This window comes from Apis dorsata, unplaced genomic scaffold, assembly GCF_000469605.1.
Source record: "Apis dorsata unplaced genomic scaffold, Apis dorsata 1.3 scaffold_285, whole genome shotgun sequence".
NCBI classification, from domain to species: Eukaryota; Metazoa; Arthropoda; class Insecta; order Hymenoptera; family Apidae; genus Apis; species Apis dorsata.
In genome coordinates, this window is record NW_006263560.1 from 522276 (window position 1) to 534763 (window position 12488).

Here is a 12488-nt window from a genome sequence, read left to right on the forward strand (position 1 = left end):
ATTGCCTTTGTTCATTGCTGCCTTCGAAGTTTGTACGAGTGTTTGTAGAATGTTTAACGAATTAAAGTGTAAGGGTGATCGTATAAAATTAAAAAAAAAGAAAAAAAAAAGAAAAATTGTAGAAATATACTAAAAAATAATTGGGTGAGATAAATAAATATGAAAATAGTTACATAGTCGCGTTTACAGAATGAAACTTATATACAGATTATTTTGAAAATATTCGTCATGTTTTATGAATTTCGGTCTATACATACAAGACTGTCTTACAGTCTTCTAACACAGTTAATATTAATTATTCTTACATTTTTCATAAAATATTACATTGTTCTGTTATTATAATTTATCATACACTTTACGTTTCTCAGATCTTAGATCGATTTATATATAGCATTCCTTCGAAACGGAACGTAGATTAAAATGGCACAAGATTATTTAAAGCATAGACAGATAGTACAAGTACAAAAGCTTAGAGATAAACTTATTGCGAGATCTATAATAACATCCGATAAAAATTATGTTACAAAGAAATCTCTGATCCGGTAACGGTATTAACTCCCAATTCGATGACACTTTTTCTCTTGCCAAGAGGCACAGGAGGCGAGGACAGATGAGCATCAGGATGCTTTCTTCGATGCTCTATCATGTAATATCTCCTCTTAAAAGATTGTCCACATAGATCACAAATGTGCGGCCTTTCCGCAGAATGAGTCAAGAGATGAGTATTCCTCATATGAGACGTTCTAAAGTTCTTCTTGCAGATGTTGCACGTGTACGGTTTCACACCTGTGTGAGTGGTCGTGTGCGTCGCCAGATACCTCTTCGAGGCGAACACCTTTCCACACTCTTTGCATTCGTACGTTCTACTGTGTTGTTGCATGTGATTGTCCAGATTCTCTTGCGTCAACAGCCTCTTGTTGCAAACGTTGCATTGGAACTTGTACTCGTTCAGATGTGCCACCTTTCTGTGCTTGTACAACGAATAACTGCTCGTGTAAAATTTTCCACATATGTCGCACATGTGCTGGGAATTGCTGTGCGTCCCGACGTGAAACTTCAAATCCCACTCCATCTTGAAACGTTTCCCACAATGCTCACAGGCGAATTTGTAATCATCGGTATGCTTTCTGATGTAATGAGACTTGAGATTGTTCTTCGTTTTCGTCCGGTAATCGCACTTGTCGCAGCAATGCAACAAACTGGAATCGATATCTTGATGGACCAACCGATGGGCCTTCAAGTCGCATTTGTACTTGAACGTTTTGTCGCAAGTCGAACACTTGAACGGTCGATGGAAGCTGTGTTTGCTGGTAATATGGCGGAGGATCTTGCTCTTCTGTTCGAAAGTAGTTTGGCAAATGTCGCAGGTATAGGTGCCATCGTGGAGCTTTTTGTAAAGATCGTCCTGCTGCGAACAATTCTCGTTACTTTTCTCGTCCTTTATTTTCCCCTGTTTGAAATTTGTATAACTGGCGGAAATATTTTTCGTTTCAGTGCGATTAGAAGGGTTGTTCAAACGCCTGTTGCTTCTGCGTTTCCGATTTTTCGACGCTCGAAACAGGATTCTTCTTTGTAGAATGTTCGACGATTTGTACGAGGATTTTAATTGGTTTCTCGTTTGATTACCAGCGATGGTTTTGCTCTTCGATGTTAAATGCTGCGTTGATTTCCTAAAACATGAATGAAATCAGTCAGTAAGATTTAAGACATCCACGAAATTCTGGATAAAAAGACTTATGCATTTATTTTCTCTTCTTGCATTCTAATGGAAGTTAAATGATTATAGGATTATGTACAAGTTATTGAATTTATATTCTATTTATAGTTGGTAAAATATTTCATTGTTGATGTTGGTATCTTATTAAGAAATAAGTTATTAATTTTTTTATATGTAAAAAGTTTAACATAACGAATTATAAATATTATAAAAATGATTAGAATAAATTTTCATTATAATTTTTAAGAGTGGTTGTATATTCATATATATAACTTAATCGTATTTGTTATTTACAAAAGCTTGATTGAAACATTTAAATTTTATAGTAGATTTCAAATAAAATCTTTGAAAAACTTTTATTAATTAATGATGAAATACTTGAATGACTAAAAAACAGAAATATCACGAACATCTTTATCATCGTCAATATTGATACCATAGATAAATTCATAAAATAATTTAATACTAGTAAATATAATTACTTATTATTAAATATTATCATATTTTATTATCATCCATAAAAAAAACATCCAATTTTTATTGTGTTATCACATATATTCTACTTTAGTAATCGCCATATTATTGAGACCTTCACTTTTCGTTGAAAATAAAAAATAATTTTATTTGATTAAAATATTGATTAAAATAATCTATATACTTGTTGCAATATTTTTTTATCGTTATTCATTACTGATATAAATATAATGAAGGATTTATAATAATCAAATGTTTCTTTTTTTTTTTGTGAATATATAGAACGCAGATCATTCTTGAAATATAAAATTCATAATAACTTTTTTTTAACATTAAATGTTAATTAATTAGAAAAACTTCAAATAACTACATGATTGATTCATTTATTGTTATTACACAAAATAATACTTTCGCATTAGAAATATTAATATAAATTAATTAGAATAAAACGAAGAAGAAAAACAATTAAAAAGATTCATAAAAGAAAGACTCACCTGAAAATAAGAAGTAAACTTTTAAATTTTATATTTGAATATATTAGAATTCTATTCTTCAGAATATTATTATATCACTATTATCACTGTTTGTATTTTTTTAATTTTCATCCAAATGTTCAGTTCTAAATATTTGTCAAAGATTAATATTTTTGAAAACTTTGATGCAAAAATTATGCAATATGTACAATTATAATACTTACGTAGGACACTGCATATCACTTTCAATTTATAACATTATAACATTATAATTTTTAACAATACAAAAAAATTTATAAAATATAATAATAATATACAATATACATTTTAATAAAAACGATAAATACTTACTATCGTTTATTTTGTACTTACAATAAATCCCTATTCGCGTATACTTACAATTATTACAAATATTTCTTCTTTAGCTTAATCTATAAGTAATACGACTATTAATAAAACTTTAATTATTACATTAATAATGTGAATTCAATATTTTCAACAAGAAAATTAAAGCTCTCTGATATTCTTATTTTTATGAATCTAACTTAAATAACATCTATTTATACATAATATTAAAGGCCTCTTTTTTTATAAATTACCATAACAATACTATCAGTTCATTTATTCAATCGCAATACGATATCAATAAAAATAAAAAAAAAAAAGAATGAAAGAAATCGAAAAAAATCGATAAGATTTTTGTGCGATACTTAATGCTTTAAAAACGAGGCTTTGTATTTAAACACAATTCCGAAAATCTCGCAATTATAATTGAGCAAGTATTGCTGTATATATTTACGAAGCAACTATCTTAGAACAACTGTAACACTTGTTGTGCATCTTGATCATATGTTGCTCCTCTTCGACATGAATGCATTCGTACACCTTTCTACTGTTGTCGTACAAAGTTATATCAATTCTTCCTTCTGAATATCTTGGGACAGTAATTGCAAAAATTCTGTTCGTTGCTCGTGCTTTTTGATGTTATTCGTATACTTTGAAGTGTACGTTGAGAATATCTCCTTGAAAAGTTGAGCTTTGTTGAGAATAATTTTTTTGAGGCTCCTCAGGAATGGTCTTTTGAGATTCATTGTTGGAATGTCGTCGTTCCACTGTATCAGTGATTTTTAAAAATAAGATTTTTAAAGATATATTAAAGATATTTGAATAGAAAGATATGGATGATTTTTCGTTTATCTGTTTCTTGTAATTGAGATTCGACAAGTTGTTGTTCAGATGTTTCTTCATGTACTTCAGTCTTGATGCAAATGTTTGTCGCGATAGAATCCTCTTCCGGTTGCTTTTGTACTGATTCCTCGACAGGCAGGAGAAAATATTTATCGACCTTTTGCACCACAAAAATTTGTACAAAAGGATCGCGTGGTAACGGCCTAAAAATAAAAAAGAATTATGTTAATCGGAGGAAAAATATCGCGATAATTTATTTATTTCGAGAACATACGGAATATCAGCTAGGAGAGAAATTAACGAACGTCTTTTCTTCTTATGGATAGGTTGTCTTAATCGCTGAAAATTGTTAGAGTTTTTGTTTTTTTACTGAAAAGAAATTAAGAAAACGATTAAAATAATTATAGATCTGTAATTATATATTATAAAGATACCTGTTGTAAGTAATTACAATTGGTTTAGTCTTTATTACATACGACGGACATGAAATGTAAAATTAATTATAATTAATTATAAATATGAAAGAAATGACGTTGAAAGTTGAATTTTGATATGTATTAGCGATTAATTTCTTTTTTCTTCTCCACTAGAAAGAAAAATAATGAATTAGTAGAACATAACAAACTAATAATAAGAAGGTTACTCTTAATTTAAAAAATTATTTTTCTGTACATTATTTCTTAATAATACAATTCGTAAAAACTATTTTACATAATCTTATACATAAGAAATATATATATATATATATAAGAAATATATATATATATCTATATATATGTATGTATATATTTCTTTTTTTCAAATTTACAAGTAATATAAATTTTTTTTCGTAAGAATAAATCAATATCTATATTACACTTTTCACGTTACACTTATATAAAAGTTATTTTTACGTGCATTTTGTCGATACAAAATTTGATTTTTTTTTTTTTTTTTTTAAGTTTCAATATGATATATTATATTAGCTATGATCTTTACATGCTTATCAATTTTTAGCGTTTCTGATTGAAACTTCATAACAAATAATAAAAAAAAAAAAAAATCAAATTTTGTTTCGAAAAATTGCCCGAAAAAAAAATTTTTATAAAAGGGAAACGGAAAAAGGGAAATAAAGAATTTGATTTTTTTTTTTTTTTTTTAAGTTTCAATATGATATATTATATTAGCTATGATCTTTACATGCTTATCAATTTTTAGCGTTTCTGATTGAAACTTTATATCAATTTTTTACGTCAAAAAGTTTTTCGTCATTTACGTCATTTCATATATTACAATCATTCTATACAATATATTAATTTGTTAAACGAATCGAAAACAAAAATAATTAAATATTAAACGTGTATCAATAATTTAAACATTGAATTTTTAAACAAATTCGTTAAAAAAAATTAATAATTAATTCAAATATTAACATTTTTATCATCACAAAGTTTATGATAATGATTTTAAAAATTGTTCAAGCGAAATGATTAATTTTTCTATAGGAAACAATATTTCAAGACTATACAAAAATATCACTTTTATTTCGCTTGAATCGACACACACAAAATTGGATTAAAACAAGCTATTTAAATTTAAAAATTACGCTTACAATTTTTTCCAACAAAGATGTAATGTTAGAAGCAAATAAATTGATATTTTATAAGTGAGCAGAAAAACAGGAAAAAAAATGTATGAACAAAATATATACAATTAATTATAATTACGGATCAATATAAAAAGAATAATTTAAATATCTTATATAAAATGATCCGGAATTCCTAAAAAACATTCTATTATACAACTCGTTATAATTTAATCGATATTAATAATTAATAAATTCGTTGTGTATTTAAAAAATCTAAGATTATCTTGCAATGTATCTTCTTACACGTATCTGTCATTACTTCAAATATATTTACCACATCCAGTAAAATTTATTATTCTCAAAATTAAAAAAAGAAGAACTTACGTATCACGTAGACTGATGAACACGACGCAGTCTGTCGACCTAATACTTGTACACGTACGATCCCACAAAAAACTTCTTATTAACCTCCCTCAAAATTGAACGACCTAATGGAACACAATTAATTTCACAGGAAAACGCTTCAACTCGAAAGAATAATTTCACTCGAATAAATCATTAACAATCGTTCGAAAAATCGATGCTCCCGTTCACCATACTTTTCACATTCTAATTTTATATTAAACAGAGAGAGAGAGAGAAAGAGAGAAAGAAAGAAAAAAAGAAAGAAAAAAAGAAAAAAAAAAGTAGAATGTACATTGTCCACCTGATTTTGTGCATTTACTTGCTGCTCTTGTTCACGATTATTTTGTCCTGTACACCGTGAAGCAGGTTCGTTATTTTAATCGGTGGGGGCGGCGGATGCACCCCTGGATGCTTCCTGCGATGCAGCATCATGGGCGATCTCTGCGTGAAGCTCTGCCCGCAGATGTCGCAAACGTAAGGCCGTTCGCCGACGTGCGTCAACAGATGGATCTTCTGCGAGCTCAAACACCCGAATGTTTTCCCGCAAATCGCGCACAAATAAGATTTCTCCCCGGAATGAGTCCTCAGATGCTTGGTGAGGCCGTATTTGCTCTTGAACTCCATACCGCATTGCTCGCAAACGTATTTGATCTTGTGCAATTCCATGTGACTGTCAAGATTCTTCTGCGTCTTGAACTTCTTCTTACACGTCTGACACTGAAACTTCTTCACCTTAGTCTTGTGCTTGTAATGTTTATGGAAGTAGAGGGAGCTTTTGCTCGGATAAGAGGAGCCACATATATCGCAGACGCAAGATTCGGTGTCGTGATCCTTCACGTGGGTCGTGTAATCCGACTGCACCTTGAACATCTTTCCGCATTGTTCGCATTTGTAATTGTAATCCTCCGTGTGTTTTCTGATGTAATGGATCTTAAGGTAGGGTTTGGTGCGTGCTTTGAAGTCGCACAGGCTGCACGCGTGCAAATTGACAGGCTCGTCGTGAACCTCCATGTGCCTGGATAGGTGAGCCGTGGTTTTGAACCCTTTCGAGCAAATGGCACATTTGTGGGGCCTCGAGTTGCTGTGCTTGAACATGTGCCTGGTGTGCTTGCTCTTACGGTCGAACGTGGCGTAACAGATCTCGCAGGTGTGCACCTTCTTCTTTGGGATTTGTTTGCTCGATTTGCTCTTCTCCTGTTCTTGCCTCTTCCGGAAGTCCAAGGGTGCGTCGTCGAGATCGTCGAATGGGTCGTCGGTGCTCGCGTTATCCTTCGTTTTCTCTTCCAATTGGTTGTTGTTCGTTTTCGCCGATTCCACGTCGTCTTTCGACGATTGGGCGTTCGTCTCTCCGTTGGGATTCGGTTCCTTCATCATGAACACGCTCAGCGACGTTGGTATCCGAAAGTAATTATCTTCTAGCTTTACTATCAGAAAAGTTGGAGCGAGTGGGTCTAGCGCATTGTACCTAAAAAACCACAAAGCTAGTCAGTCGATTACGTTTTTTGGGAGCAGATATGTGAGAGGAAAAGGTGATTTGTCTTTTCTTTTTTTTTATTATTTCTTTTTTTTATTTTTTTTTTTATTTTTTGATTTTTACTAAACCAAGAACGAGAACATGCACCTGGAATATTTAAAATTTCTTAAAAATTGATTTTGCTCTTCTTTTAGAACCCTGGATTGTGCGATAAGATTTCTCGGATGTGTGTTTCAAAGACACATTACACATGTATTAATTACACTGTAGAAAAAAAGAATATTGAATTATTTTTACTATAGTATGATAATAATAATGGAAGATGAAAGGGTAATAATCATGTATATTTATGGTGTAATTATGGAGTATTTTTATGGGAGTATTTATTAATATAACAATAAAATTTAACTTTGATAAACTCAACGTGTCTTCTTCTTCCTGTAATACTGAAGAATAATTTGAAATAAAATCTCAAATTTATCTATTAGGATAAATATTTTTTAATACGTCAAATCATAAATTTTGAATTTTTGTATATGTTGAAATTAATAATTCTCACGACTTTATTTTTAAAAATAATGATTTGAATATATACAAATATACAAAAATATTCTTCATTATTATTACAAAAATATATATGTATATGATAATATTAGAATTTAATATTTCAAATTCAACTTATTCTAAATAATTTTCTAGTATTCAAAAATATTTTCCATCTTATTTATAATCTTACATTATATATTAATATGCAACATTTTCAATTCCATTTCATTTATCATTTGAATTGTTATTATTTTTATTTATACTTATTTTATAATAAATATTCTTTTGTATTGTTTAATTAATTTAGAGTGTAAAGAATATATTCTACATAAGAAGTTTAAAAAGTACCTTTACACACATTGTAGTTAATCTTTTCTTTTTTAAATATATATCTGCCATACATATCAATTGATATGAATCAAACAATTTCTTAAATTTCCATCGAAAATTACTTTTAATAACATCATCAAATTTTCACAACCTCAAACAAAATCTTCATTATCATTTTACTAAAAAAATAAACGTATCTTGAGTATAATAAGTACGTATTTTGTTTCTTTGTCACATTTCTGATGCCTCCATTCATGTGCCTTCACATTTTTCACTTCCTTTCCGCAGAATCGACAAATCTGTAACTCTGAGGCGTGCGATTTCTTCATGTGATGAATCAAGTCTTCAATTTGTAGCTACAATACTCGCATATGTATTTTAATTCGTAATTGCTATGAATTCGCATATTGTGCCTCTTCAAGTTGTCTTCGCTCTTGTATTTCACGTGACAGATGTTGCACTCGAAGAAATAATCCGATCGATGGATCATCTTGTGTTCCTCCAATGCTCGAGCTGTATATGTTCTTTTATACATGTTGCATACGGTTTTCTATGCACATAAATTACGTGATTCTCAACCTTCTTCGCGTTATCGAATCGCTTTTCGTAAAACGGACAAGTGTTTCTGATATTATTCAATACTTGATCTACCTCGACTTCGCCCTTTTTTGCAATAATTGATTTAATTCTCTTTTCAACGAGACTGTTTGAAAATTTATTTTTGAAATTTTTAGATTTCTCGTAGAATTTTGTAAATTTTTAGAGCTCATGTGAATGAAAAGACTTTGTTTTTTGTGATTTTTCCAGATGAATTTCTGATTTTGTGGAATTCGTCCATGGAATTTGATTTGATATTTTATCTTTCTCCTGATTTTGTAAATCAACTTGTATTAAACAATAAGACGAATTTCTTTCTGGATTTCTTTGCTGTTCTGAGTCAGCTTCTCTTCTGAAATAAGGATATTATGTGTCAGTGTGTGAGAAAAACATGTGATTTATTATTATTATTATTATTTATGAAATATAAAGTAATTATAATTCTAAACTTTTAAAATTTGTTTAATCTAAAAGAATAAAACTTTGAATATTCGTAAAAAAAAAAAAAAATTATTTTACATATTAGTTGAATAACATTATCTTTTCTTAAAATAGAAATAATCAAGTATGTATTGATAAAAAATATATAAAAATATAATTTATATAACATTTGAATATATGAAAAATGTAACTTACTTTTGCGTCATTTAATGTACACTATATTAAAACAATTGAAATATTTAAATGTATTTTCACGTCATTTGCGTGAAATTATTGGATGATCACTTTTGTATTTCGACACATGATAAATTAATTTTATTAAAAATATATTAAACTGAGAATAATCAATAACTTAAAAAATATTACATCTCAAATCGTTTAACCAAAATAATTTAGAATAACTTAAACGGATATTTTTATAATTTTCTATAAATTTTTATTACAAAATAGTATTCAATTAAAATACTAAATAAAATGTTAATATTTAATAAGTATTAGATAAACATTAATACGTTTCTAATATATAAATGAGTGTACATGTTTATAACTTTTATATATAAATCTTCAAATATCTATTCATTATCAAATTTAAAATAAAATTCTCTATATATAAAAAAGAAATCAAAATCAGTCTCAAGAATAGAATATTTCACAGATGTTAAATTTCATTAACAATGAAACGATAAAATCAATCGATACTAAGGTAACGATTCTTGACACATACATTGCTATGTTCAATTACCATATCACAAAGATCTTACATCTTCTTCCAAACTTTGTACTACAATATTTACTCAGAAGCACCATATATTTTCAAAATGCATCCATTTCTCTTCATGCTTCTCGATAAATCCTTTAAAACAAAATTAACGTTGTTCACAACAATATAGTTGCACATTATAAATACGTTAACAAGTCAAGCACTCGAAAGTTGTTCCAATATCTTCCTAGCAGTATCCGCGATAGGAGTAGGATCTGTTAAAGGAGGAAGAGGTCCAGGATGAATCTTTCGGTGTCTCAGAACACTGGATCTTTGCGTAAAATCTTCTCCACAAATGTCACATTTATACGGTCTGACTCCAGCATGGGTGAGCACGTGTTGATAAAAATTGCTGGTACTGTTGAAAGCTTTCTCGCAAATAGGGCAGGTGGCGCCAGGTCTGTGTTTCGTGCTCTTATGGCTGCCAAGTGCAAATGGCGAAGAAAAAACTTCGTCGCAAAGAGTACACTTAAATCCGTCTTTGTGCATAAGCAAATGGTTGTCTAAATTGTTACGAGTCGTGAATTTTTTTGGACAAAGATCGCAACTGTATTTGTAAACGACTTTCTTTGCTGCCCTATCGTGCTGCCATTCGTGATGCGTGATATTTTTCACTACCTTGCCACATATTTTACAGATATGGGTGATTCCCATGTGTATCTTTTCGATATGGACACTCAGATCCAGTTTCAATTTGAAACGTTTCCCGCAATAATCGCACATAAATTTTGGATCCACGTTACTATGTACACGAATCTGATGATACTTTAAGCCTATCTTACGTTTGTATTTTAAGTGACACATGGAACATTGTAAGTAAGAATCATCTTCGTGCGACTTTTTGTGTTCTTCCAGTGATAATTTTGATGGATAACATTTGTTACATTTATCACAAGGATACGTCTTCTCGTGAAACTTGCGCACGTGCCTTTGCATCATGTTCTCGCTCTTGAATACTTTTTGACATACCGGACAAACATTCTTCAAAGTTTCTAATATTTGATCCGTCTCTTCTTTTTGGCTTTCTTGAATAGATATTATTTGCGATTCTGTATTCTCCTCTTCCTCATCTTTCGTTAAATTTTTCCTTGCTTCTTCCAATGAAGAATGTTGCACATTATTCTTAACGTCTAACGTTATTTCGTCATTTTTTCTTGTTTCATTCTCGTTTGATATTGATGTTCGTTCGTCTTCTTTTTTCTCATTTTTGACAGGTTTACTTGTATTCGACTTGTTTTTGACTTTCGATGGCTGGCACAAATTTAATTCCGGTTTGATAGGCACCATTACTTTTTTAATATTGTACGATATAACACCATTCGAGTCACGAATGGGTACAAGGACACTTTTAATTACGTTCAATCCAGAGGCATCTCTCGTTTCAATTGGCATCAGAATATTTTTAATCTCGTTAGTCACCGGATCTGGGATTGCAATCAATACCTGTGGCACTGAATTTATGCACAAATTATTCTGCGTTCTTTCATTTGGATCATCCTTTATTCGTTCATTCGTTTTTATAGACGATGATAAATCACTGTCAACATCTTTTAAACAAACACTATTGTCAACGATATTCCTGTTCGAAATTAAATCAACGTTAACTTCATTCAATGATGAATCATTCGTTAAATTGTTTTCATTTTTCCTCACCGTCTCTGGTTTATTATTAATCTTGTTACAATTTTTTAGAATTTTTCTAGGTAACTTATCCTTTAATTCTTTTTCACATGGCAATCTTTGATCAATCTTTGTCTGATCCGGAGAATTCGATTTGGGACATAACGTAACCAATCGTTGTATCGAGTCTAGTTCCTTGGACCTTTCCATCATCGTCGAATTCCTGAAACATCGATTCGTTTAGTCAGTGGTAGAAGAGTTAATGAAAATATTTGAACAAAAAATAGTTGGAAATTGGGTAGATCTGGTTGCAAAACAGTCAAGTTCTGTAACAGTCAATAATCTTATTTATTTTATACGCATTTTTCTGTAGATCTTACGTTATAATTAACGAAAAAGTAAAATAAGGAAAATAATCGAATGGATGCAAAAATTATGCAACGCGTGTTTAACAATTATTAAAAATTGATTTAATTGAAGAAACAAATAACCCTATACAATTAATAAATGCATCGAATATAAATTCGAAATTAACAAATTTATAATGTATCACTTAAATTACTAAAATTTGTTTTTCGCATATATTCATCCTTCAACAATCGACAATTCGATACTCACAAATGTACAGGTAATACGATTTTATATTTTCTATTTGCATTGTTCCCTTTGTATTTTTGTAAGAATTATATTTTACAATAATTCTTTCTTCCGGTATCAATTTAACTTTTAACAATTTCTGATATTTTTAAGTAGATATTTATCTCATCGCATACACTATATAATCTTAACATATTATATTAGTCTTGTACAAAACGTGGATTTATATATGGTTTGAGTATTGTTGCTGGTAACGATGAAATTTGAGTATGATTAAAAAAAAAAAAAAAAAAAAAAAA

At 29.8% G+C, this 12488-nt stretch overlaps 3 protein-coding genes across 5 annotated transcripts in view; all 3 read right to left on the reverse strand.

Annotated features, from left to right (window-relative positions):
• Positions 1 to 211: 211 nt before the first annotated feature.
• On the reverse strand, positions 212 to 1687 carry LOC102671072 (zinc finger protein 761-like; the record flags this gene model as incomplete). The annotated part of the gene is made up of 1 exon (XM_031511037.1): positions 212 to 1687. A coding segment is annotated over one exon (1167 nt), but the record flags the coding sequence as incomplete, so codon positions are not given.
• Positions 1688 to 3858: 2171 nt separating this feature from the next.
• On the reverse strand, positions 3859 to 7786 carry LOC116185790 (zinc finger protein 436-like). Of its 3 annotated transcripts, XM_031511036.1 has the most exons (3): positions 5804 to 7786; positions 4127 to 4191; positions 3859 to 4055 (listed from the first exon to the last, which is right to left on the reverse strand). In XM_031511036.1, the coding sequence occupies exon 1, from the start codon at positions 7196 to 7198 to the stop codon at positions 6140 to 6142; it is 1059 nt and encodes a 352-aa protein (XP_031366896.1). In that variant the 5' UTR covers positions 7199 to 7786; the 3' UTR covers positions 3859 to 4055; positions 4127 to 4191; positions 5804 to 6139. The 3 variants fall into 3 exon arrangements, 2 of the variants coding, with proteins under 2 accessions (XP_031366896.1, XP_031366895.1); XR_004150699.1 differs by lacking the exon at positions 5804 to 7786 and adding an exon at positions 4287 to 4406 and having other exon boundaries at positions 3859 to 4191; XM_031511035.1 differs by having other exon boundaries at positions 3859 to 4191.
• Positions 7787 to 9799: 2013 nt separating this feature from the next.
• The window catches only part of LOC102671213 (zinc finger protein 62 homolog), a gene marked incomplete at its 5' end in the record, with an annotated part of 5025 nt that continues 2336 nt past the window's right edge, over positions 9800 to 12488 (reverse strand). The window contains one exon of the mRNA XM_031511054.1: positions 9800 to 11830. Coding sequence (XP_031366914.1) covers positions 10129 to 11830 — 1702 coding nt within the window. The remainder of the gene's footprint in view (positions 11831 to 12488) is intronic.